The following is a 27000-nucleotide window of genomic DNA, read 5'->3' on the forward strand; positions in this document are numbered from 1 at the left end:
TGGCAATGTCATCTTTGAGTCAGAACCAACTTGATGGCACTGAGTTTGGTTTTGAATTTATTAATAGAGAAGCACAATTGGGATTTGAGTCCTGGTCTGACACTTACAAGCTATGTGACTCCTCAGTTTATGCACTGGATATTACTGCATTTTAAGTGACCATCTTTAAAATACTTGAAGGCACTAGCTATCAAGGGGATTCTCACTCATAGCAAATCCTATTTAACCGCGTTTCCAAAGCTTTCTACCCTCAGCATTTTGGAATCTGCCGCCCCCTGCTGACAGTTTTACCACATTGCAAATTCTACCTGTTCAAGTCAGAGAATCCAAGTGTATTTTGACTATCATGTGGAAGGAAGGAATTCACAGAATCATTGTACCAAAAAGAATACGTCGACGTCCAACCATATTAATAGGTAATGTATGATCAAGAACCAATGGTATGAGAAGAAGACATCCAAGCGGCAGTGAAGGCATTGGTCAAAAGCATGGAATTGACAGAATGCTAAATGAGATATTTCAACCAACGAATGCAATGCTGGGAGCACTCACTCACATGTGCTCAGCAATCTCAGAAACAGCTATTTGACCAATTACTTGAAAGAGACCCGTATTTGCACCCGTTTCCCAGAAAAAGCTGTGCCCAAAATCAGGCTGGGCATAGAGGAGGACTTGAAACAAAGGCTATCATTGGATCTCGGCTGTCGTGTTAGATGGATCTTGGCTGAAAGTAAACAATGTCAAAGAAATCAGAGGACAGCATTGTACTGGGCAAGTCTGCTGCAAAAGGTCTCTTTAAGGAAAGAACTATGAGGCAAGAGACATTTATAGAGATATAAATATAGGCATGTATAGATGTAAATATATTAATATATAATGATAGGGATCTAGGTCTATGTACATTTATTTATAGGTTAAGTATGATGGTAGCAGATGGCCATGGGCCTCTACTCAAGTCCTCCCTCAATGCAAGAACACTTGTTCTAATAACCTGGCATTCTGTGATGCTCACCTTCCCAACATGATCACTGAAGACAAAATGAGCAATGCAGTGAGGAAAGCTGATGGTGCCTGACTGTTACAAGATATTGCATCTGGGGTCTTATAGGCTTGAAGGTAAACAAGCAGCCATCTAGAAGGGAAGCAGCAAAGCCATATGGAAGAAGCACACCAGCCTGTGCGATCATGAGGTGTTGACAGGATTAGGTATCAGGCATCAGAAGACCCCAAACAAGCAATCATATTGATGCAAATGAGGGGGTGGTTGGAGTGAAGACCCAAAGCCCATCTGTAGACAATTGGACATTTCCTCAAAGAAGAGTCACAAGGAAGGGATGAACTGGCCAGGATGCAGCATAGCACCGACAAAACCCACAACATTCCTCTGGTTCTTTAATGTGCCCCCCCCCACTATCATGACCCCAGTTCTACCTTACAAATCTGGCTAAACCAAAGCATGTACACTGGTATAAGAGCTCTTGACACACAGAATCCAGGACAGATAAACCCCTCAGGAACAGTAATGGGAGTCACGATCCGATGAGGGCAGGGGGAAGATGGGAGAAGGGAGCGAAAGGGGAAACCAGCCACAATGATTCACATAACCCACCCACCCCAGGGGACAAACAACAGAAATGTGGGTGAAGGGAGACCGAGGATGGTGTAAAATATGAAAATAATAATTTATAATTTATCAAGGATTCACAATGGTGGGAGGGGAGAGGAGGGAGGGAAAAAGAAGATACGAAACCAAGGGCTCAAGTAGAAAGAAAATATTTTGAAAATGGTGATGGCAACATATGTACAAATGTACTTGATACAATTGATTGTTATAAGAGCTATAAGAGCCTCCAAGAAAATTATTTATTTAAAAAAATGTCTTTAAAGTCTTACAGAGTGGAAATACAATGTTAAGAAAGAAGGCACACTGGCCCGAGTCAAGGTATTCCGGCCAGCATGTGGAAGCTTGACAAATTGGAAAGGCCAGTCTCTTTCTCTTGGCATCACTGACTTGGTGGCTGGCTGCTTCACCATGAAGCGGAATATCACCTTCCAGCCACTGGCTACCAGAAACTCATTGACGTGGACGATGAACTTAACCTTCGCATCTTTTATGAGAAGCAAATGGCCACAGAAGTTGCGGAAGCGCTGAGTCTTGAATGGAAGGGTTATGTTGTCTGTGTCAGTGGTGGGAGCAATACGCAAGGTTTCCCCATGAAGCAGGGTGTCTTGACCCTTAGCCATTTCCTTCTGCTGCTGAGTAAGGGCCCACTCCCATTACAGACCAAAGAGAACTGGGGAGAGGAAGCCCAAGTCCTCCAATCTAAGCATCCTCAACTTAGTTATTGTTAAAAAGCAGGGGAGAAAGCTGTCCCAAGGCTGACTGATACAATTGGGACTCAAAAGAGCAGCAAAATCTGAAACCTCTTTAAATAAGATGAGATTGACTGATATATTGTGAGAACAGTCCTGAACAAAGAAGGCAAGAAACCCAGAACCAAAGCACTCAAGTTCAGCGTGGCGTGACTCCATGTGTTGCCCAGAAGAAAGAGCGCACTGAGAAAAATACGGAGGAGGCTGTGGAATACACCAAGCTTGTGGCCAAAAGAATGGCGGAGGCAGAAGGAAAAGTCGGGAACAGATTGCCAAGAGATGAGACTGCCCTCTCTGAGGCGTCTACCTCTGAACCCAGTCAAATTAAAACAGATTTCTAAGGGTCTCTAATAGAGAATTCATCTATTGAAAAAAAAGAAGAAGAAAGAAAGAAAAGGAAAAGAGACCAGAGAAAAATTGGGGACATTGCATTATACTGAGAATCAATCTGAAAGGAATCAGCACCTTTGAATGGTATATGGAGTCTCCCATGCCCGCCGGAAGAAGGAATGAATCGGTGTTGGAAGGCATGCGGCCAGGATGCTTCTAGGAGGGCAGAATGGCAAGACGTCATCTCTCATACTTGGACATGTTCTCAGGAAGGTCCAGTCCCTGGAGAAGAACTATATTTATTAGTCAGAGAAGAAGATCTGTAATAGCAGATCACCACGATTTGCTAAAATCAACCTACTGAGTCATTCTGCCGACTTAACAGCTCCAGCAATTCCAAGGCAGGAGCTTTCTGGGGGGCAATCACAGGTTACAAAAACCTAGAACACTTCACACACTCTACTATGTTCAATGACATGTCTGCTCTCTGGACTTCTTTGTCTACTGCTCAGGGATTTATAGGTATTCATACCTTGGGCCAATTGACTTTCATACAGGCATACTACTTGTAGCTCTGCCCATCAGGAAGATTTCCTTTTTAAGACCACTGCTAAATGTGCCTGGAATACAGCTGTTTTCCATTTGGGGCTTGCATCATATAGTGCATCTCGACCTGAACTCTGATTCTGTCACTTGCCATTTCAGTTGGAGAGGAGATCCTGGCCTTTCTCTGACCACTAGATCCCCGTGTTAGTCCAGGCTGTTATTCCGCATGTGTGGATAAGGGAGAGCTTTATATCAAAGAGGAATTGTATATTAAGAAAACATCCCAGCCTAGATCAAGTTCAATGGTCTGATATTAGCCCATCTGTCCTATACAGTCCATAAATTCCTCTTTAGACTGATGGAGCAATGCAATGATACCGAATGCAGGATGATCACAGGCCAGTGGGTAGAAAGTCTTGTGGATCCATTGGCGATGGGAGCATCTCAGCACTGATGTGGGTCTCCACGTGGCTCCTCCAACTCCTGGGCCCTGGCTGCTATCAGCATAGCTCCATGTGGCTTGTCGACAGGAATGTCATGCAGAGAGAGTGTGTTTCCCACCTCCAGGGAGGAAGAGAGAGAAACTCCCGGAATCATCATGAGAAGGCCCTGCCCACAAGGAGGGATTACCAGGCTGATTGACAGGCTAGACTCCACCCCTTTATTCATAATATCCTCAAATTGATGCACAATTATGTAACTACCACAAGTCCTAAAATCTTTACTGTTATGGCAAGTTTCTGAATTTTTGTAGGATTTCTCATCCTGTCAAAGTCTCTGACATACTAACTGCTTCTTGCTGACCCTTTCCAATCAGAACAATATCATTTATATAATAGAGCAGTATTATATGCTGTAAACTGTCCAGACCTTTTAGGGCTATATATGACACAGGTGGGAAGATAAAATAGCTCTCAGGTGGAGTTAAGATGAATTTTGTATGTCAGATGTGAATGCTAAAGATTTCTGGCCCTCTTTAGTTTGAACAGAGAATAACATATTTTCCAAACCAATGTACCCAAGTCTTAATTTATTTGCTCAAGGAATGATACTACCTCCAACACAGCAGCTAGTATCCTTTGTGGCTATGCTGGGATATTCTAGAGACATTTTCCAGGTACATTTGGTTTCTTCAGGGAGTAAATTGGTGGATTAGACATAGACATGGTAAGGATGACCATTTCTAGGTTATACTATTAGTTTTGATTTGGAGAGGGAAATTTAATAGCTGTTCCCTTTGCTTTTCCCACTCTGGTAGGTTATTCTCCATAAAACAGGGTTCCACTGCGTGGATGATATACCGTCTTCAATGCCATTTATACGCTTTGGGCTGGGGGAATGAGCATTTGGTGTGTCACAGAGCCCATTCTGACACTCTGGGTCTCTATCAATGTCAACATGGAACAGGGCAGTCCCACTCTGTCCGATGGGGTCCTTATAAGGTGTATGTGGGGTAAAGAGGCAGGTGTGGAAACAAAACAAGGGAATACTGCATGGTTTTACACCAAGAAGGATATGTCAAGGCTGTACACTCTCACCATACTTGTTCATTCTGTGTATGGAGCAAATAAGCAGAGAAACCAAGTTATATGAAGAAGAATCAAGCACCATGATTGGAGGAAGCCTTATTAACAACCTGCAGTCTGCAGATGGCACAACCTTGCTTGCTGAAAGAGAACACTTAAAGCAGTGGTTCTTAACCTGTGGATTGTGACCCCTTTAGAGGTTGAATAACCTTTTCACAGGGGTCACCTGGTTCATAACAGTAGCAAAATTACAATTATGAAGTAGCAAAGAAAATAATTTTATGGTTGGGGGTCACCACAACACGAGGAATTGTATTAAAGGGTCGCAGCATTGGGAAGGTTGAGGACCACTGACTTGAAGCAATTTCTGATGCCAATCAAGGATTGTAGGCTTCAGTATGGATTGGAACTCACTGTAAAGACCAGAATCGTCACAACTGGACCAATAGGTAACATTACGGTAAATGGAGAAATAATTGAAGTAGCCAAGGGTTTGGTCTTGCTTGTATCCACTATCAAGGCTCATGGAAGGGGCAGTCCAGAGATTAAAGGATGCATTGCATTGGATAAATCTGCACACGACCTCTTTAAAGTATTGAAAAGCAAAGAGAGTACTTTGAGGACTAAGGTACCCCAGACATAACTCATGAAGTCTTCAATTGCTTCCCATGAATGTGAAAGTTGGACATTGAATAAGGAAGACTTAAGAGTAATAGATCATTATTGTTTGTGGATTTGTCAGTCATTTTTCTGGTAGCACAATGCCTCTTTCAGGAAGACCTTAATGATCTCCATTTAACCACCATTAGTTAAATGTGTGCAGCTCTGCTGGCACAGTGGTTAAGTGCTAGGTGAGTAAGTGAGAGATGATAGTTTTAAGTCACTAGCCACCGGTGGCCATTTGCTTCCATCAAGGTGTATAGCCTTGGAAATCCTGAGGGAGGAGTTCTACTCCATCCTAAGTTTGTTAAGGGCTTGAAATGACACAGTGGTAGCAACAGGTTTGATTGTTTGTTGTTTTTAAATAGACCTAACAGGACTCCCTGTGTGGTATAAATGGTTAAGCATACAATGACTAGCCAAAAGGTGGGTGTTGGGGACCCATCCAGGCAAGTCTGCAGATGCCAGCCCAGGGCAACCTGACAAATAGACCTTTCAAGATAACAGGTCAAGGTACGCTTATTTCTTAATGCTGTTGTCATAGAAATAAAAACAAAAACGGTGAAAGACAGGCCTGGTGATCTTCCGAAAAGTCAGTCTTGAAAATCCTATAGGACAGTTCTCCGCACACATGGGGATGCCATGAGTTGTAATCCACTCGGCAGCAACTACCAACACAGGCCTGGCAGCCAAGGGGTCCTGCTGCCGCGTCCAGCTCAGCAGTAGGGCCGGATCTTCATAGGCAAGGGTGGGTAACTTCTCTAAGATCAGGGGCTCCAGTAGGGTCAGCAAAGATAACTTTCTCAGGGGCATATGTGTGCTATGTGACTACGTGTCCTATGTGACTATGTTTCAAGGGTTCATGTTTTCCCCATCAGGACCTTCACTTTCACAAAATGGATAAAAGTCTCCGAAGCTCTGAAACTCTAACAGTTGGACCTTCAACCGGAGCTCTGCTGTTTCAATCGTCTACTGGAGGAGGTAAGCTCATGCCAGAGCTTCTCAGCTTCAAATAGAAACAGCTTGATAACAGCCCATAGCCTCTCCTTATCCATTTGCATTCATATGACCGAGTGGTAACCAGCTAGCTCTACTGCTCCTTACAGGCATCACCTCCCCTATTTATTTTTTAAATGCCTGAGTAATTCTACCTTCTAGAAGATTTGCTCCAGGGTGCTATTTTCCCCTGGGAAACTAGGTTTATTGATTTCACCGGGTACTCATAAGATTAAGCATAGAGCTATCCTCACAGCTAGGAGGACACAGGAAAGCTCAGAAAAGGGAAAAGGCAGACGAGCAAAGTCCTTTAGAAACCAGATGCCAGCCCAGTCCTCTCCTGGGTAGATGCCAGCCCCAAGTTCTCACCCAGGGGAGCCACCCAGGACATGCTGCTGCCTTCCTCCTGCTGCAATGCAGAATGACACACACTGTTGTGTGCGGGACTCTTACATGAACCGAGGAGGGCAGATTTTTTTTTATTTTTTATCAGGAGTCAGTTATGCATGCACCCTTTGCCCTAAGCCCACTGCTGTCAAGTCTGTCCCTGTTCGTAGAGGGTTTCTAAGGCTGTGAATCTTTACAGGGCAGAGATCTTTCCCCCTCAGAGCAGTTGGTGGGTTTGAACCTTGTGGTTAGACAGTTCAACCTGACAGGCCACCCTGGCTCTCCCTTTGCCTAGTACGTCCCCAAATTCCACCACCATCCCTCCCCAAAGTAAGCAGGTCTTTGGCATAAACCCTATTGTCCGTACAAACACTTCGGGTGCAATGAACAAGCCTTGCCATTTCAAGAGTAGAGGAAAGACAGTTCCCATAGCCAGCCAGGGGCCAACCATGCAGGCAGGCCTTTCTGAGGACAACTGGTCAGGCTGCGGTCACAGAAATTACACAAGCACAGACCTTTCAAAAAACAACCATTTCTCTCTCCCCTTGCTGGAGGCTGGGAATCCACACCCAGAACCCTGACCCTTGGAGAAGGCTGGGTGGGCTCTGGAGGAAGCCCCAGCTTCTGTTCAGTTTGTGCATCGGCTTCCTGGGCCATCTTCAGGTGGCGTGTAGCTTACTCTCTACTGGACTTACTTCTTGGCACCTAATTTGTTCTTTTGAATCTCACAGGTGACAGGTGTCCCCTGCACGGACAGGTCAGAAGTACAAGTCCTATTCCCAAATGGAGTTATGTCCATAGGTATAGAGATTCAGGGTTTCCAGCACCTATTGTAAGGAGGACAATTCACCACCGGTGGAATTTAGCAAATGGGCTAGAGCTATGGGCCAGCTGAGGGAGCTTCAACAAGTTCATGGAAAAATTCCATTTCCTTCCATTCCAGTTTTCTGTGAACTTTTAAACCCCACCCCCGCCCCATGTCCATCCCTTAGCAAGCTGGCAGTTTTGCTCTGCACTCTGGGGGTCAGATGAGCCAGTTCTCAGTCTTCTTTCTACAACTTGCTTCTTCGTATCTCACTCCTGGTCCATTTGTGCCCGTCCAGGTCCTCCAAGAAGCCCACTCCAGGACCACGATGGGATTAATGGTGCTACACCTTTATGAAGGGTAATGCTGGCAAGGGGGTGGGGAAGGAGGCAGGGTGGTGGGCAGCAGGAGGCAATCAGACTACAATGCAATGCAAGTCTGCAAAAGGAAGGGAGGGGCGGAGTGGAAGCAGTTGAGATTATAATGTGGTCCTAAGGACCACATTTGGCAAGTCCGTCAAAAACTCACACCCTTGTTCTGACCAATCATTGGCTGAGAACAGTCGGAGGGAAGTATAGCTTCACCATGAAAGTAGGGAAGGGGTCCAGGCACAGCTGCTGGGACCTCCAGACAATGCTGCCCCTGCCATAGGCGATCCGAGAGTCCCATTCTCATGGCTGCCACAGCAGTGGTGATGGCTCTCAAATTACACCCGGAAATGATTACTCTATTACCACGTAGTCCCAACAGCACACAGGAAAGCCTGCGTTATCATTACAAAACTCTCTAAAACAAAATAGATAACATGCAATTCATTTTTTTAATTTCATAAATTCAACGTATTCCATGCAGATGAATTCTGGGAAAAGGAATTTTTTTCCCCACCCAAATGACTTGGTGAATAAGAGGTTTAAAGCAACACACACAAAGTATCTAAATATTAGCACTTAAGCAAGATTATTCAGGGTCAAAAATGAAAGTATTTCCTAATGTTCATAACTTGAGTCTAATATGCTGTAGTTACTTTTAGAATAAACCTTGTAACTTGACCTTCCTGATTACTGTCAAATACCCCTAGAACTAAGGCATCCCCACATGTTCTTAGGTGAACAATTGGATAGGACCCCAGGGAAAACTTTGGAGGCCAAGGAAACCTCAAAATGCGCCGAACAAGTATTCCTAAAAATACTTTCAGCATGTATATTTTGAAAAGTATGCAAGCCTATGCATAACATGGAAGAAGACTCTCCCATACCGACCCACGCCTTGGACAATGCTAGCACTGATTTCCTATTTATGAAGGTTGTCTTCCCTTACAGACATCTGGTTGTCTATATACCACAATCCAGAGCCAAGAGGACTAGGGCATTTTCCATCTGCGATTTCAACAGTAAATTGCTCCCCTGCTGTTTCGTGCCACCAACCCATTGTTTCTTAGTTCATTCACACCGACTGAGCAGTTCCTAATGTAAACTGTCGATTCCTACACAGACCTAGCTATCTGCATACACAGGAAGGGTAGTCACAAGGCATTGCTACTGTTACTGGAATTAGGTTCCTGTCCTATCAAGCGATTTCTTTTGAACATACAGGGCAACCCAAGATAATGGGATTAGAAGCTCTAGGAGGAAGCAAACTTCACCTAGCCAGCACGGCTAGACTTGGGTTTTCTGGTCTGCAGCAGGCGCATCCAACTTTTGAAAAGGTACTCCCTCATGCGCACAAGATTCTAAGAACTTCCATGGGGTAGCCAGGGATTCTGGGAACTTTAGTTCCTGGGACAAGACACTTCTCTCGGTAACACACTTTCATGTCATTTCACCCCAACCAAACCCTCATCTGTAGAGTCCATTCTGCCTCACACTGACACTAGTGAGGGTCCCGAAACTGGGAATCTTTATGAGAGCAACCTGCCTCACCTTGCTCCCATGGAGTAGCAGGCACATTTGAACTGCTAACCTCGCCAATAGCAGACTGACGCCTAACCCATGATGATATCAGGACTAGGGTACCTTTAAAAAGAAAAAACAATCAAATGCCCAGTCCTGGCTGCTGAGGGAATCTAGCGGGCCAGGTAATTCACGGTAGAGGCTGTTTGGGGTGACGTTGGGTTTTTTTGTTTGTTTTTTTCAAAAGGATACAGGACAATCTGTGGAAAAGCTTAAAGAAAACAGACAAGGGTGTTAGAGAGAAAAAGGTTGGTAAAGTTGTGCCCAGCAGTTTTTTCATCAAAACAACATACTTGTTCCTTCTTGCAGGGTGAGGAGCCTGCTCTACAAGAATTCCGTTGAGCAACCTTGCTCGGTCCACCCTGAAGCCTTGATCTTGCCCCTTCAGACTTCTTCTTTGCCCCTCATCTTCAAAGAATACCGAAGAGGATCACAATTTGGGTTCCCCAGGAGACCAACTGCCACTTGGATACGGTGTAAATCAAGGTGTGCAGAACTCTTCCAGGAGGGCCTAGAGCCGCAGTTCTCAACCTGGGGGTCACGACCCCTTGGGGGTCGAACGACCCTTTCACAGGGGTCGCCCAGTTCATAACAGTAGCAAAATACAGTTATGAAGTAGCAACGAAAATAATTTTATGGTTGGGGGGTCACCACCACATGAGGAGCTGTACGAAAGGGTCGTGGCATGAGGAAGGTTGAGAAGCACTGGGCCCTAGAGAGATATTGTTTGGCTAGTGTACTGACTCCATGAAGCATTCATAGAGACTTAACAGTAGCTTCAGGTTCTGAAATGTTTACCAAAGGTTTCTGCATGTTTATAGAAACAGTTTTTAACTTAGCCCTAAATACATACACAGGGGCTTCAAAAAGTTATGGAAAAGTTGCATTATTTTAAAATTCTACTCGCCTCCCCCTCAATTTTCTGAAGTCCATACCATAAATGAGCAATAATTTAAACATAAAATTTATAAATAGTGAAGGATACGTGAGAATTTCTTCATTTAACTCCACCATAGTCATCGAGTTCAAACTTTGCCAAGATGTTGTGATGTGTTAGTATAAATACTATAAGTTGTTTGAAATAATAAACCAAAATATTGAATTGTGAAAGAAACATAAAATGTTTATTTTTTAAATGATTTCAATATCATTTTATTATAGAAGGTGTCATCCCTATTTACAGGCCAATAAAAAAATATTAAACTCAACCTAGGTAGGTATACAATTGTCATAAGTCCTATAGATTTGAGGCTTACCCTAAGTGGAAGACTAGCTATTTGGAATATTCGATTACATAATAAAATAAGGATGTCAAATAACATTCAACATACACATGAATCAAAAAAGCTTTTGTTTCTAAATAGAAAAATAAGAACAAAAACAAAAAAGTCTCGCGTGGTGGGAAAAAAATCCAGCACCAAGGACAAGCTGTGACAACTTTGGACAAGAGTTGTTATAATTAACCAAGACTCAGAAAAGCTTCAGCTTTCTTAAATCTCTTTCAACAATGTTCACATCACCCATTGTTTTTGCATCAAATCATAAACAGGTTAGGCAGAAGAGAACTGTAGAGGTCAAAGTGTAAACATATGCACTCCTGTGTACAACCCACACATCCTGTTGAGAATGTTCGGTTATTCTGTTTGGTGTGCACGTGTGCATTTTTTCCCGCCCGTCTCGGGTCCTCCTTATCGATTTGGTTTTGTTCTAGAAGCCTGAGTGTTACATTCGAGTTTGTTTGTTTCTCTTATTCATGTGAAATATAAAAACTGCTCTCGGTCAGTCGTTAGGAAAGAAGTCTATAATTCTCAGTTCATCCCTGAAAGACCATATATTCTCAAACAAGCCTTCAGGTAGGTTCTTCCTAAAGCATCTGGCAGGAATTTCACAGTAGCATCTGAGCAAGTACTCTAACACACGCTGGGAAACCGAGGAGATACGGGCTGAAAAGGGTCTGGCCTCTGAATGCTCAGTGCCTTCGAGAACTGCTCAGCCTCCATGTCAGCCCCTTCAAGAAGTCTATCTCATACGCATTCCATACAGTCTTTCCAATTACAATTACCCTCACAAACACGACAACCCAACGCTCCAAAATAACTCTTTAAAGAACCATGAGATGGCTTTTGAAAATCAAATGGTTGTAGCTTGCATGTCCCAAATCATAGTTGATAAAGAATGTTCTTTGAGGGAAAGAAAATGGGGTTATCCCATTCCAGGCTGGGTTTAAAAAAAAAAAAGCTGTTCAGATCTGCCAGCAGGGGCATTGATTCATTAGCTAACAGCCAGGTGGAAGTCCTCATGCCACACATGGCAGTGTAGGGCAAGGTGAATGCATGGGGACAAACAATTTCTTTCCTGGGAAGAGGTCTGGCCTGTGAGAGACAACAATAACATGTAACTTGCTTACTTAGTTGTACAATTAAATACTAACTTGCTTAGAGGCAGCATTATGCTACAAAGTATTGTAATATCAGTAACAACATACACTGTGATGTGTACTTCTCTTACAAATTAACAGAAGAACAAAACAAACCAGAAATGAGAAATTGTTCAAACATAAAATGTATAAATAGCTAAATCACCAAATAAAGTATATACATGTCATAAGTTGCCTATGAACTAATGTATAGTGCATCATGGGTGAGACCAGAAAGTGTGTTCTTTATCACATGACATCTGAATACTAGAAATGGAAGATACTGATAATATTCTAAAAAACCTTTTTCAGCTTTTCCCCACTTAATATTCTTGAAAATGTATATTCTTTAAGACAGTGATACTGGCAAGACTATCACCTTTTTAAATGCAGCATTTTGACTTTGCCCATCAAGGTCCAGTGGCCTGCAGATGAGTAAATCAGGGAGCAGGCTGAAGCCTGGGATAAGAGAACTACCAAACCCGTGGTTTGCTTATGAAGAGGGCTTTAGTCAAACACACGCTGAAGTGAAACGCCAGCCCAAACAACGACTGCACCGCACCTCCCTCGGCGAAGCTTGCTCACCTCTGCTCACAGCTTTTGAGGTAACGGCAAATCAGTTACTGTAAGAGAACATGCTGTTTGAATACAACGTCTTTTGTGGCATAGTGAGAAATTTGAGCTTCCACTTTATAGGAACAACTCAGAAGGTACAAAACTTCCTTTCAGGGGACTCAGAAAATAAGCATCAGAGACTAAATATTAATAGTGTAATGTTCCAGTACCATGTACACAGATCAACATAATTGGGAATAGATATTTCACACTCGCCTGAATTCCTTCTAAAAACTAAAAGTAAAATATGTAAGAACTTTTCAGAAACTATATCTCGTGCAGCACTGATTGATACAGGATTGCTTAAAGAAAACCATTTGTACTGCAATGAGTAAAACAAGGAAAATTCATTATAATAAATGATTAAAGTATCAGAATGCAGAGTAAATTAAAAAAAACTAGCTAAAAAAAATTAAGTCAAACCTACACTTCTATAATCTATTGACTCAATTTCTGCCCTTAAAAGATGTCACATTTAATATTCTGGAATATATCATATGAACTCACTCTCTTGTAATTAGGGCTGTTTCTTATGAAATTACAGTTTACATTGTCCTTTTGTTCAATAAAAAAGGAACCAAATAAGATTGCGGTGCTTCGTTTGGTACTTAAGAATCTAGTGATACACTTTGGGGAACACATGCTTTGGTGCTTACAATTTTAAGAAAATCAAAATTGCTTTACATGCAATCGCTAATTATGGTAAACCCCAGGGCAGATGGAGTTGTTATGCTTTTAGAAGTAATTATTCACATGAAACCCTGAGGTACCATATCTTTCTTTTAGGCAACCGATAGCCTCCCCTGATCTGGTCTAGTCTTTGTCACCATCTTCCCTAGTGTCCCCATTCAGCATCGTCTGAGTACAATCTGTCTGGAAGCAGTGGTGTCAGTGAGAATTCTTATGATACAGGCTGTGCAGATCCTCCAGCTTAGCATCACTGTCATCCAGGGGGCCTTCGCTGGATGCTCCCCGGTCTCCGTTTGCATGTGCATCGGTCACGGCCTTCTTGTTAAAGCCTGAAAGACAAAGACATCAAAGTGGCTACTTTCTAATAAATTTAAAAAAAGGAAAGAAAAGACGTCATCATACAATGTTATTTCTAAAGAAACAAAGGCATGACCACAGTAATTAATAATGTTCATACAAGGAGTAATAAAGCCTAGTCTCGTCAGGGTGGCAATTTCTGACAAGAGTATTCTTCCTTCTTCTATCAGCAATCACACATTGTGTACTTAAAATATATATACATTTATATATATATATATATATATAGTACTCACCTAAAAATTGGAGAAATTGCTCTGGCTACATGTACTCTGCCAGACTTAGAATTAATAAACACACCACTGTAAAATTTATTAATTCTGCTTATACAAATTTTTTTTGAAATGTGAATTGTGTCTTTTCTTTCACATAATTGCATTCAGATCTATTTCACTTCAGTTCACTGGGGTACATACTGGATGGTCACTAAAAATCTAGTTTGCTAGCAAGACAACATCTAGCTAAAACAAGTAGGATTTGGAAAATCTGTTTATGGCTCTGATCACAGCGACCCATGTCTAACAGTTCCGCACCATTCTAACATTGCAGGCATGTGAGGCCACCATACAGGACATTTGGCAAATGAGATAAGACTGACGACATCCGCTGTTTAGGGAGGTAAGAAGGTGTGCTAAGAGGCAGTGGGTGTATTATATGCAATCAATCCAGTACATATATCACTGCTGGTAATCTGACTCGCTTTCAATTGTCTGTAAATTTGTAGAGGTGACAGAGAAAAGCTTCTAGCCTCAGTTGCAAATAAAGGAAGGGGTAAGCCTTTTAATCCTGACAGAAAGTAGTAGAAAGGGCAAAAGGAAATGAAGCCATAGAGTCCAACAATGTAATGCTGTAACACACAGATGCCCAGAGTTAGCAACATCGCTACTCCTGTCTCTGTGAAGCGTGTTCACAGTGCAGACTTGTACCAAAAGGGCAGCAGCATGTCGTCATTCACCATCAAACTAGTCTGAAGTGCTCAAGATGTTTGGTGTCAGGATGCCTTTACATTCTTTAATAAGTATTGAAAATGCCAAAGAGCTTGTTGATGTGAGCTCTCATTACCCTATTAGCAATTAAAATTGAGATCTTTTCAAAATACAACTTTGCTATAAAATAACAATAAACTCAATAAATATGAACAAAACTAAGACATTTTAGTAAAAAGTAACCAGTTCTCATAATTTGTGCTTAGCATGTAATAGTGCACCATGAGAGAAGAACTGACATTAAGACAGAGTGACCCCATTAAGGTACATTTACTCTAAAAGGCACCCTGATCTCTGTTTTAAAGTCTAAAAACACTTGAATTATTCTTCAAGGACAACTTGTCATCTAGTACCAAGTAATTTGTTTTTCTTAACAGTCCAGAATGAATCTAGAAAGATTTATAAGCAAATGTAATTTGTGCATAGTTACTGTTAATACAATAAGAATATTAGCAAGTGAAAGGCTACTCATTCCTTTGGCTTTCTGATCATTAAGACAGCAGTTACTGGAGTACATGCGACAGTTTTACATCTAAATATTTATTAATAATGAATGCACTCGTAACAAATGGTAGAGAGATCCTTTTTACCTTGTAACACTCTGAGTTCCCCACTTGGGTCTTTGCAACCAGCACCAGGATTGCCACCTCCCTCTAACTCATCCAGGTATAAGCGGTAACGATGTCCACTTTCATCTTCGTACTCCACATTTTCATCATCAGAATCTACCTCAGGAGCCACATAAACGACTTCAAATTCAATCTCTCCTCTCTGGGGGTGGGGTTTGAAAACAAGGAAGTCACGTGACTGTAATTTTAAAAGAATCTCCAACTTCTTTGGGGTGGAGAGAAAAGAAATGAACCTCAGGTGCAGCTCCTTTCATGCCAGCAAACAACAGAACACTCTCGAATCTCATGAAGGAACAGGCCATTAAGACTAGACCAACAGTATCCTCTATTGTCAACTTGCGTGAAGGGGTGGAGTTTAGCCTGTCCATCAGGTCACAGCTTGATGACCTCTTTTGGAGGCACTGAGGAGATAAATAGCTCACGAGAGGCAGGACACACACTCCCTCCCTGGGAGACATTCCAGCTGACAAGACACCTGGAGCTACACGAGTGCCTTCACCTGGAGAAACCATGTACAGACCCCTGCCAGCGCTGATATGCTTAAGAGACTGCCCGCCCACTGGCCAGTGGTCTTCCTGCATTTGGCATTATTTCATGTGTTTAGTGGTATTGGACATATGGGCTAATATTGGATTTATGGACTTGATCTGGACTGGGCTGGAATGTTTTCTCAATCTTCAACTGCTCTTGTATATAAAGCTCTGTCTTATACACATGAGTGTACATGAATTTTGTTTCTCTAGTCCACCCAGAATAGACTAACACATTATGGTACCAAGAATGGGGTACTAGAGAAACAAATCATAAAAATGGAGAGTGGATGTGTGTTTGACCCCTGCCTCCTGGTGTTTTGTACCACCACCACCACCACCACCACCCCCCCCACCCCTGTGGCTAGCCAGAGGTCAGATATCACTATGTATTTTACTGGGTTGTTTTCTGGAAAAAATATGGTAAGTTAAAGTTTTGATTCTTTTCCTTAACTGTTGTCTTTAGTTATTCCTGTTTGAAATGATGAAAATGAATATCATTAATGTATGTTTTGAGCTTAAGGGACAAAATTGTCATTTGAATTTCTCAGAGTGGGTTAGTGAAAATGGCTGACGGAAGGTCAAAATGGCTGACAGAAAGCCTGGCTCTGGCTTGATGCTATCAGATGCCTAATCCCATATTTTGTATCAATAGAATAGTTTAGATAATGATTGAACTTGACTGTTTTAAGAACTGAGTTTAGGATTTGATTCTACTTTGTTTATACTGATTTCTTCTGCTTATTATAATTGATATAATGATTGGTAGAAATGATTATTGGAAAGTATGAAAATAGCTTATAAGCCCACTTGCCTTTAGCCATTAAAATTTGATCTTTAAAAGAGTTTAGGACACACCTGAAAAGAAGGCCCTGAAAAGATAAGCCTCACCCAGTGTTTTGGAGTACTCAGGACATTTGCATTCCAAGAGACTTGCCTAAGGGGCTTTTGACAGATTAAAGAAAAAGCAACTCTTTGGCTTACTGAATCCTGAACTAGTGGTTTTTGTCAGAAGCTGGAAAAAATCTGGAGCCATAAAGAAGTCTCTGTTCTAGGACTGAACTGTTAAAGGGAGCCCATGGGCAAGCTAAAATGCTTGCTAGATGACCACCTGTACCTACTTGTTGAGTGGAAGTGAGAGAAATACAGTAATAAAGAGACAGGTTGAGTCTGGCCACTGACACCCATGACCTGGTTCACAGGAACTAGAGGAGAAGATGAAAGTGGGTTAACTGGTCTGAAGTTCATGACCTAGCCCAATGGGGCTAGAGTTGTTGAGAATTTGTCACAGTGCCCATGGTCTAAAGGCAAGGTGACCAATGGGCACCCTGGTGAGGCTCAGTGAGGCAGCCCACATTGAGTTGCCCAGAACCCAACCAGAAGAAGAGAAGATTTTTGAGCCTGTGAAATGGTGCATATTGCTGCTGACTTTATGGATGGCCTGTCCTGAGCACTGGGTTGATGTAAGTGGGCAGTATAGAAATTAGGTACCCAAAATGCAGAGGATAAGGCATACAGTGGTTGGCTAACAAAATTTCATAGGTGCTGGAATATATTCATAGGATTATAGGATTAAGGTGCAGGTGTTACATAACTGCACTTATTAGGCAAATGATAGTGTCTTGTTCACTTAGAGAATGTTATGTTTAAATGAGTGTGGCACATATCGAATTGTATACATTTTAATTTTATCCTGTTAGGTACAGGTATGATTTTATTATTGTTTGTTTGAAAATTAAATATGGCTAAAGAGTTGTGTGAAAGTGTCAAATTGACAAGGGGTGGTCTGTGGTAGTTACATAATCTATTGTCAATTTGAGACTTAAGAGTGAAGGGGTGCAATTTAGCCTGTCAATCAGGTAGCAGCTTGATGACCTCATTTGGAGGCACTGAGGAGATAAACAGCTCGCTGGAGGCGGGATACACGCTCACTCCCTGGGAGACATTCCAGCTGACATGTCACATGGAGCTACACTAGTGCTTTGAGCTGGGGGAACCACGTAGAAACTCCTGCCAGCACTGATATGCTTATACTGCCACTGGATCCACAAGACTTCCCACCCACTGGCCTGAGATCTTCCTGCATTCAGCGCCAATTCATGTGTTTTGTGAGTTTGAAGAGGACTTTACAGATTGGTAGCAGACATATGGGCTAATATAGGACTTATTGACTTGATCTGGACTGGGCTGGGACATTTTCTCAATATTCAATTGTTCTTGTGTATATATATATGAGTATCCCTGGATTTGTTTCTCTATTCTACCTGGACTAACATACCAACCCTGTGAATTCTCTATAAATAACAACCCTTTAACATCACAGGAGCTTTTTCCTACTGATATTCTTACTGCTAGATCTTAAAAGGAAGCCCAATAATTATAGTATTTTAGAACAAGTGGTCAGGTGAAAAGCCATTGTGCCATTTTCTACCACAACTCAGCAAAACCACCTGGTCACTTACACAGAAAGGATAAACCTGTGAGTATCAGGTGACTTTTTATTTAACCACATCAAGAAACTCCTACACAATGATTTCTTGTTTCTTACTGAAAAGCTCTTGAAGCTTTTGTTAATGTTCACTAAATATCACACATCACACTAATCGAAACATTTTGTCGGGTAATAATAGCAATTATTTATTGAATAAAATTATACCCTTCAATCCTCAAAATAATCATACTGTAGTCTCTTTTACAAGACTGAGAAACTTGAATGAATCTCAATAACTTTTCCAATATGATAGATTTTCTATATAAACCACACCCCCCCCAAAAAAAAAAAACCACTGCCATTGAGTTGCTCTGACTCACAGCAACTTAATAGGACAGGATAGAAATGCCGCTGTGGACTTCCAAGACATCACCTGTTTACATGAAGAGTCTCATCTTTTTCCTGTGGAGGACCTGATGGCTTTAAACTGCTGACCTTGCACTTGGTTAGCAGCCCAACATGTAACAGGGTTCTGGTAAACTTCTCTATAGAAGAATTCACATTTGGCCCTCAGGCCACTGCTCGTTCCTGGCCCTTTTCTCACCAAAGCTGGTTTCACTTCCCTTAGAGTGTTTCTTAAATAGTCCTGTGTCCTTAGAGAAAAAAAATCTATCAAGATTAACCCCCTTGGGGATCCCAAAACACAGTTATCATAACCTTCCCTTTGCTTTGACTTCAACTGGCCCAGTAGATCCATTGGAACGACACTGTTCTGAAAGCATCCTAATAAGACAATGATAAGTGTAATACTGAGAGAACTAGTCTGCAGCCTTCCACTGGTGACAGAAGCATGTTTGAACATGTCTTGTTGGGAATAAGCCCACGTATGTGTGCACTGGAATGGGAACAGCAATATTTTCTAACTTACCTTCATGTATTGGTGTAGTGTTTTATTCATTAATGATTTTTTAAATTTCTAAGTACAAGGTCCTAGTCTTACCATAGTCCTTGCAACTCTCTTTGAATCCCAGCTGCACAGGGGAGCTGGGTAACTGGCTGGATGTTATATAGCTATGGAAAGAAGCAAACCAAATCTGTTTTGGTAAATTTGACTGAATATCTTTCTAAATGTTCCAAATCGAACAGAATTATCCACCATATTTATAAATAAATACTTTGCTATTTGAGAAACTTTCTAGAAATATAAAAAGTATTCACTAGCTTCACAAAGAACCAACTGATCAACACAATTTTAATTACATAATGGGAACTTACCTGCTGGGAAAGAATGGTTACAGCTTCTTTATGCTTTGTATCTCTGAGGTTAACCCCGTTGACTGCCAGAATCGCATCCCCAACATGTAGCCCTCCACACCTATCAGCAGGCTGCCCTGGGTGGATCTCAGAGATGAGGATCGGAACGCCATGCTCTTTCCCACCCTACCAAAACAGACAACCAGCATCGCATTGATTTACCCTTTGACAGGTCACAGGCTAGTTTAATATACAAGCAACAGTTAAAAATAGATACAATTACCTTTCAAGAAGCATCTTTCAATAAGCACCTATACTGTCTCTATAAATATTGGGTGGCATCTTATTTGCTACTAAGTAAAGGTAAATAAGTTATTTTAAGTATCACAATGTTACCTCTGAGTAAAATGAATAATTACATGTGCTCTTCTAAAACATATTCCAAATCCACCAGAAACACAGCACAACAAAACCCCCACACAAGACAAACAAAAAATTTAAGCTGTAATTGGCTGACGTCTTTTACTGAAAACGATGATCTGTCTTTGTAGTCCACAGTACTACCATAATTGATCAAACTGAAATCAGCATCATGTGGTGAGAGACATCATTATTTTTCGTGCCATAAAAGCAATCAACTGACAGTAAGATGCACCCTCAATTTCAGAGATGTCCAAATGTGAAGAAGAAAGTAAAAAGGCAGTGAAACACAGAATTGAAGAATCACAGTCTTTGGTACTTAGCACCGTCTAGGTTGCGTTATAGAGTAGAACCTGAGACACCTGCCAGAGAAGGAAAACTCAAATATTTTCCACTGCTAGAGAAAGTGGAAGTTGCATCCTGTCTCCGGTGTAAAGTTTGCAAGATCAAGAAAAACAAGGTAGTCTTAGCAGTTCCAGCTCCCAACAGGTTTCCTGTAGTTACTCATCTAGCAATGGATGTGGCTAGCTGAGCTCTCCTGGAGTGTATCCTCTTCGTGGGTAGTATATTTAAGAAGGCAGATATGGAATATCTATCCTGGATTAATGCTCTGTAATTGTAAGCATTTCTACAGTAAGCAATACCAGAAACACATGAATGTGCACAGTGGCTACATCATTCCACATCAACAGCAAACCGCCTTATTTGTTCATCTGGAACAAAGCACTTCAGAAACAGGGAAAGTGACCCAATACATGAACTTTATAATAGATTACCGTCAGGTATATTATCTAAGATAATAGTAAATACATCAAAATTTTAAAATGAAAAGAATAATAGATAACAAAAGTTAGTAAAACGTGATAGCAAAGACATGAGAGGAGGAAAAGCTATCACCCCTCTAACAGTATGCCGGGCGGGCGCCAGGGGTGCTGTGGGTGCGCACCAGGCTGCTAACTGCAAGGTCGGCGGCCCCCACCCATGGTCGTGCCCTGGATAAAGAGGAGGCTGTTGGCTCCTGTGAAGATTCACAGCCTTGGAAACCCTCTACAGCAGCAGTCCTCAACCTGGGGGCCGTGACCCCTTTGAGGGCCAAACGACCCTTTCACAGGGTCGCCTGATTCATAACAGTAGCAAAATTATTGTTGTGGAGTAGCAACGAAAATAATTTTATGGTTGGGGTCACCACAACATGAACTGTATTAAAGGGTCAGGGCATTAGGAAGGTTGAGAAGCACTGCTATAGAGTTTAACCATGACTCAGAACTGACTGACTGACAGGTATATTCTCGAGAATAGAGCAGCATAGCTTAGCGCTTTTTAAATCGAGAACAAACAGCTCCTGGTGGCATCATAGTATCTGGCATAAAAATATGACCCATGTCATAATGAAAATGCTACATTATGCTTACTATTGTTTCATTTAGTAGTTTTAAAGAAAGGTTTACATGCAAAAATGTTTACATAAAACATAATTGATGGTACCAGAGGATGTTAAAGAAAATGATATCCATGATATCCATGATATCCAACAAAACCACACACTTATTCTAGATCACCATAAACAAGGAGACAGATACAATGTTTCTTACTGTAATTGAAATGCCAAGGCCTTCATGATCTTCCTTAAGGAGCAGAACTTTTCTAATTGGACCAACACCTTGGCTTTTCTTTAAAGAATCTTGATCCTTATTGGGGGAGGTGGGGAGGAAAAGAAGAAAATGAATATTACCAAATAGAGTAAAACCACACTATATTATTTGGTTTTAGAAATACTTATTAATTTTCTGGATGGACTCACAGGATCGAATTAAGAAACCTAAAGACTGGTATCTAGAAAAGGGACAAGAAATGCTGCCGTTGTGTGCTGAGCATGCAACCCCAGGACAGCAGAGCCCACGTTGCAGGCCCGGCGCTGTCCATACTGTGGCTCAGTGCGAGCCCACTATCGGAGCCACTCTGTCAATCCATCTCGCTGGGGGGCTGACCCTCCACCTCACCAAGCATGAATTCCTTTTCCTGGGACTGTAAATATAGTAAACTCTAAGCATGATTTTCTCAATAATTTCTTTTAAATTTATTCTTTTGTCAATAATTGCTTTTAAAATTGTGCAGAACTTTAAAAGAAATCATTGCAAAAATTGGTGAATAAATAGAATAGAAAGTAGGTAACTATCTTCACTGAAAAACATCTTAAAGATCTTCAACCATTTGAACTGAATTGAATAAATGGAAAATAAATTTCCAAATAGAACAGAAATGATTTCTTCGCTCTTAAATGCTCTAGAGCAGTGGTTCTCAACCTGTGAGTCGCACCCCTTTGGGGGTCAAACGACCCTTTCACAGGGGTCACCCAATTCATAACAGTGGCAACATTTCAGTGAAGTAGCAACAAATACAGTGTTATGGTTGGGGTCACCACACACGAGGAGCTGTCTGATAGCGTCCTGGCTTTAGGAAGGCGGAACACCACTGCTCTAGAGGCAACTTCTTAAATACACCGTTTAGCTCCACCAATAATTCTTTCTCTGCTTTCTTTACGTTTTGCTTCTTTAAAAAATTTCTTCCCTAATCAGTATTTAAGGAGCCCTGATGGTGTAATGGTTCCTCTTTGGGCTGCAATCCACAAGGTCTACAGTTCGAAACCACCAGTGACTCCCCAGGAGCGCGATGGGACTTTCTCCTCCAATAAAGAGCTACAATCTTGGAAACACAGGTCTACCTTGCTCAATAGGGTCTATATGAGTTGGCATCCACTCGACAGCAGTGTTTTCTTTTTTAATTCAGCATATAAGCAAATTTCAAGCCTCTTCCAGTTGTAACACATTGACCCTGCACAAACAAGCACATCCAAATCTCTTCCTTTCAAATACCCGCGATCTCCTCTGGCTACTGGCCTCCTTCACTGTTAGCAACCCTCACCCAAAGTGCACCCTGTCCCCGTACACCGTGACTGTAGCTTGGATTCTGCCCTCACCACCACGAAAACTGTCTTCTCCATGGCAACTAGCTGACCAAGACCGTAACATCCACGGACACTTCCTTAGTCACTGCCCTACAAACAGAAGTTGACAGTACTGAGCGGCCCACCTTGAAACCCTTTCCCAAACACCACCCTGCTCGGCGGCCTCCATCTGACAGCTTCTACTGAGGCTCTTTGCTCTGGTGGTCCTTTTCCATCCTTCCCGCCATAAAGGTTTCAGCCTTGGTCTGCTCTTCTTTTCTTTTCATCTATTTTCACTGGGTGACCTTTAATAATTCCATGATTTCGATAATAGATGGATCATTTCCTTAACATTTATTTCTTCCATTCAGATTTCTCTCCTGAGCTTCTAAGTCAGGTCAAAAACAAAGGACCTTATGTCCAACTGGATATACTTTGGGCTACGACCTATGGGCACTTCCAGCACCCCATGTCTACAACTGAACTCGATCACGTTTTCCTTAGAAGTGTTTCCGCATTTCCTATATAAGTGAATGCTACCATCTCATTCAATAACCTAGGCTTTTCCTTACCACTCATTCATGTCATCAAAAGCAGTTAGTCATCAGGGATTCTTGAACTCTAATTCTTTCAAAGCTGTCCTCAAATTCTTTCTTCCACCCTAATTATACTTCATCTGTGCTAAGATATAAAAGCCATTAGGTAAGACATAGACCTGCTTTCATTATACTAAGGTTTGTATTATAAAGCAGTTGTATAGAAATGTATAAAGATTTACAAAGATAGAAAAGAAAACCCTGCTCTTTCAGTTAATAGCCAAGCGTTTAATCACTGCACCATCACGACTCCCTTAGTTGCCAACATTCCTTTAAAGAACCACTTGCAAACATTTCGCAATCAATCAACATGGCCACGCACTCTAAGCTCAGCTTGAAACAAATATAAGCATACTCAGTCTTGAGCCAAAGACTACCAGCAAGCTTGCTAGTATGGCTCACCATCCAAGGAACTGCTACTCTGGGAGCATTGGTAAGTCTCTAAAGAGCTCCTGAAGTTTCTCTTGGTTAATGCAATTTTACATATGTATTTGTTTCAATATTACAATACTAATTTTACAAAGAACAGCATTCTGGTTAGCGAGCAGAGGTTGAACGGGAATGGAAGGCGGTGTCCAGGAAAACATACATGGCCCGGCGGAGCTTGCATCGGTCGTTTCAGGTCATTCCGTCCTCGGCACGCTCGGATGACAGTCTTGTGACGATGCAAATGTATTTCAGCTTCTAACTGGTTCCAAAGCTTATCATGGGCAGGTCCCTTCATATCTCTTCCTAGTAACTGTATTTGCTGGACCCTTCATATTGGGAAAAAGTTAAGTCAGTTAGTTTCCCAGTATGTTCACCAAAAAAAGGAATTCAGATGAATTTCTGGACATCTCACATAAATCCTAATTAGTAATTAATACTCAGGAACCTCCGGATGGCTCTCAGATTTACAATGATTTGAAAACTTCGAAGAGGATATGTCTTCAAGGAAAAGAAAAACGGAATAAATGAGCCTTCCTTTCAACTCTCTGTCATTGGGGTCAATTCCAAATCATAGGGTTTCCTGGAAGGCAGAGTCGAGAACTATCCTTTGACTCTACAAGGCTGCCTTTCCTTTATCCTGTGGAACAGCTGGCAGATTAGAACTGCTGACCTCACGGTTAGCAGCCCAAAGCATCACCCAGTATGCCACCAGGGCTCTGAGAATTTCTTAGTCACACTTAATTCAAATACATCTAAAAATGTGTAATATTATTATCCATTACTGTGAGTTTCGTTTCTGGTATATAATCAAGGTAGGTCATTGTACTCAGCCAGATATTATTAAAGATTAGCTTTTAGATGAGATTACTTTTATACATATAAAGCATTTCTTCTAGAGGCAGCTTCTTTTTACCCAGTGATTATTGTAAATATGGTTAAAAAAGCAATTCATAAATGTGCCTTCAAGATTATATACATTTTATTTGGTCCACATAAGTTCCTAATGTGACTTTAAAGCAATAAGCAGAAAATAATTTAATACTAGTAATAAATCACCAAAGCTTATGAATTTTTGAAGCTTAGTTAAAAAATTGAAGCCGAACCTGCGTGTTAGTATGATGAAATTACTGTCATTAACATAACAACATGTTTCCTTGAAGGCCAAGACAGGTCAGGCTTTAGTCTCTTAGAAAGAATGGCTGAAAGCATGCTGCTCTATAAACTTGTGAAGTAGAGTACTCGGAATGGTTCTTCTAACCTGTCTTTGTAACTCCCATTCAGTAATTGTGTGGAGCCGTGCGAAGGGGATGTGTGAAACACTGACAGAGGGGATGGGTTAGTTTTGCATTCCTGAGTGTAACAGTGATCCATCTCCAAAGCAGAGAGAGAAAAGACTGACTATCAAGAAAAAAGAGCCACTACGGGAGGAGAGGGCATGTGAGAACCTTGTCTGAAGAGAGAGCAGCGAGAACAGAGGTTGCAGCACCTAGACCATGGGACAGAGCAGAGGAGCCAGAGACTTTAAAGCAGAGTGGTGGGTGGGCTTTCTGACCCACAGCAGAGGCAAATGGACCACATGGCTGAGGACAACATGCCTGCCAGCATGGCTGTTAAGAGGCACATACAAAAGTTCATACAAAAGAACTGCATCATTAATATTTTGCAACTTGTTAGCTTCATTAATAAACCTCATAATGGTGAGTATTTTATGAGTTCGGTGAGCCCATTTACAATACTGAGCCCAGCAGAGAAAGAGTCGTGTGGGAGGGATGGTTGGTGTTAGAATAGGGTAAAGGAGGCTGGAGGGTAGAGGGTGGAGGGTGGAGGCGTATCTGGTCTCTGCCTGGGGCAACCGGATATGGAGTTGCATCCTCCTTCCTTGTGTAAGCAGAGGTAGTCAGATGTGGCTCCCCACCATTTCTTTGTGTGCATGCATAATATAGAATGTCATCAACATTAACAACAGTAAATAACAAATTATTTTAAAAAATAATTCTTAGGACAGAGATTAATGTTCAATTGAGCACCAAAGATTAAAATATAGGCGCTATTTTGTCCCCTGAAATATAAGGGTATCCATTTTTTACACACCTTCCTGCCAGCTCCTTATCTAAGTATTTGGCGGCCAGTCTAGCCCCATAAACTTCAGCCTGGAGAACAGCTATATGTCTGCGAAGGGCTTCATTCTCTTTTCTCAACAATTTCACTTCAGCTTCAAGTTGAGCTTCTTTCATTTTTTCTTTTTTGTTTGCTTCAAGCTCTCTCTCCTATTGTGATTTTTAAAGAAAATATAATTTAATGAAAATGTTCGTGAGATTCTTCAGCAGTAATTCATATTCTTGAAAATATACAAAGGTACACAGTTTGTAATACTGACAGTAAAAGCCCATGATTTAAAAAATGCCACTTTACTGATCTAAAATGGAACACGAAGTTTTGGATCGCCCTCTTTTTAACAAATACCACAATATCTGGACAGCACTTCTCAATAATTGGATGCCTTCGAGAACCCTAATGCTAAAGACAGAAAAAGTCTTCTCTAAGCTGATGTCATCGAAATATAACGAGGAATGGTTTCATGGATAAGTAAGCCTGTTCTTTATTTTACTTTCTAAATGGCTCAAAATAACCAATAAAATAAAAATCATGTTGGTGGTTGTACCCAAACATTTAATTGACTTAATGTAAGAATTTTATAAAACAAGTCAAAATCAGTTAGATGAATTTTACAGCTAATTTATCTTCGAGGGCTACAAAAAAAAATTCTAAGGCTTACGTTAGAAAACACATTTCTCATTCTTTGGAGAAACATTATGGTCAGAAGAAATACTGTTAATAGGTGCATTAAAATATTTACATACTGAAAATATTCTATAGACAAACCTCTACATGGCATAGACTATCAGTAAACTTTTGGATGTAGTTCATCCAGAGGCAGAACTGCTGTCTCAGGTGGGGTGGCCTCCCACACCTCCAAAGAGGTAGGGCGGGCATGCTCTCAGTGTTCCTGGGAGGGTTCCAGCCTATGCTCCACTAATGGGGAGTCTTGTGGGTGTGAGTCAGAGAATGTGATCTGAAGGTCTTTGCCATCAACTTGTTATCAATCATTTACATGTGAGCGACAATGTTCA

At 41.5% G+C, this 27000-nt stretch overlaps 1 protein-coding gene across 2 annotated transcripts in view; it reads right to left on the reverse strand.

The window, feature by feature from the left end:
• Positions 1-10669: 10669 nt before the first annotated feature.
• Positions 10670-27000, reverse strand: part of GOPC (golgi associated PDZ and coiled-coil motif containing) — a 47113-nt gene continuing 30782 nt past the window's right edge. For both annotated transcript variants that reach the window (XM_004702026.2, XM_004702025.2), the window contains 6 exons: positions 25961-26136; positions 24030-24195; positions 21493-21588; positions 19502-19666; positions 15227-15407; positions 10670-13622 (listed from right to left, as the gene is read on the reverse strand). In XM_004702026.2, coding sequence (XP_004702083.1) covers positions 13492-13622; positions 15227-15407; positions 19502-19666; positions 21493-21588; positions 24030-24195; positions 25961-26136 — 915 coding nt within the window. In that variant the 3' untranslated portion in view covers positions 10670-13491. The remainder of the gene's footprint in view (positions 13623-15226; positions 15408-19501; positions 19667-21492; positions 21589-24029; positions 24196-25960; positions 26137-27000) is intronic.

The sequence above is a fragment of the Echinops telfairi genome, unplaced genomic scaffold (assembly GCF_000313985.2).
Source record: "Echinops telfairi isolate 266 unplaced genomic scaffold, ASM31398v2 ScPeMD7_3533;HRSCAF=4204_0, whole genome shotgun sequence".
Classification (NCBI taxonomy): domain Eukaryota; kingdom Metazoa; phylum Chordata; class Mammalia; order Afrosoricida; family Tenrecidae; genus Echinops; species Echinops telfairi.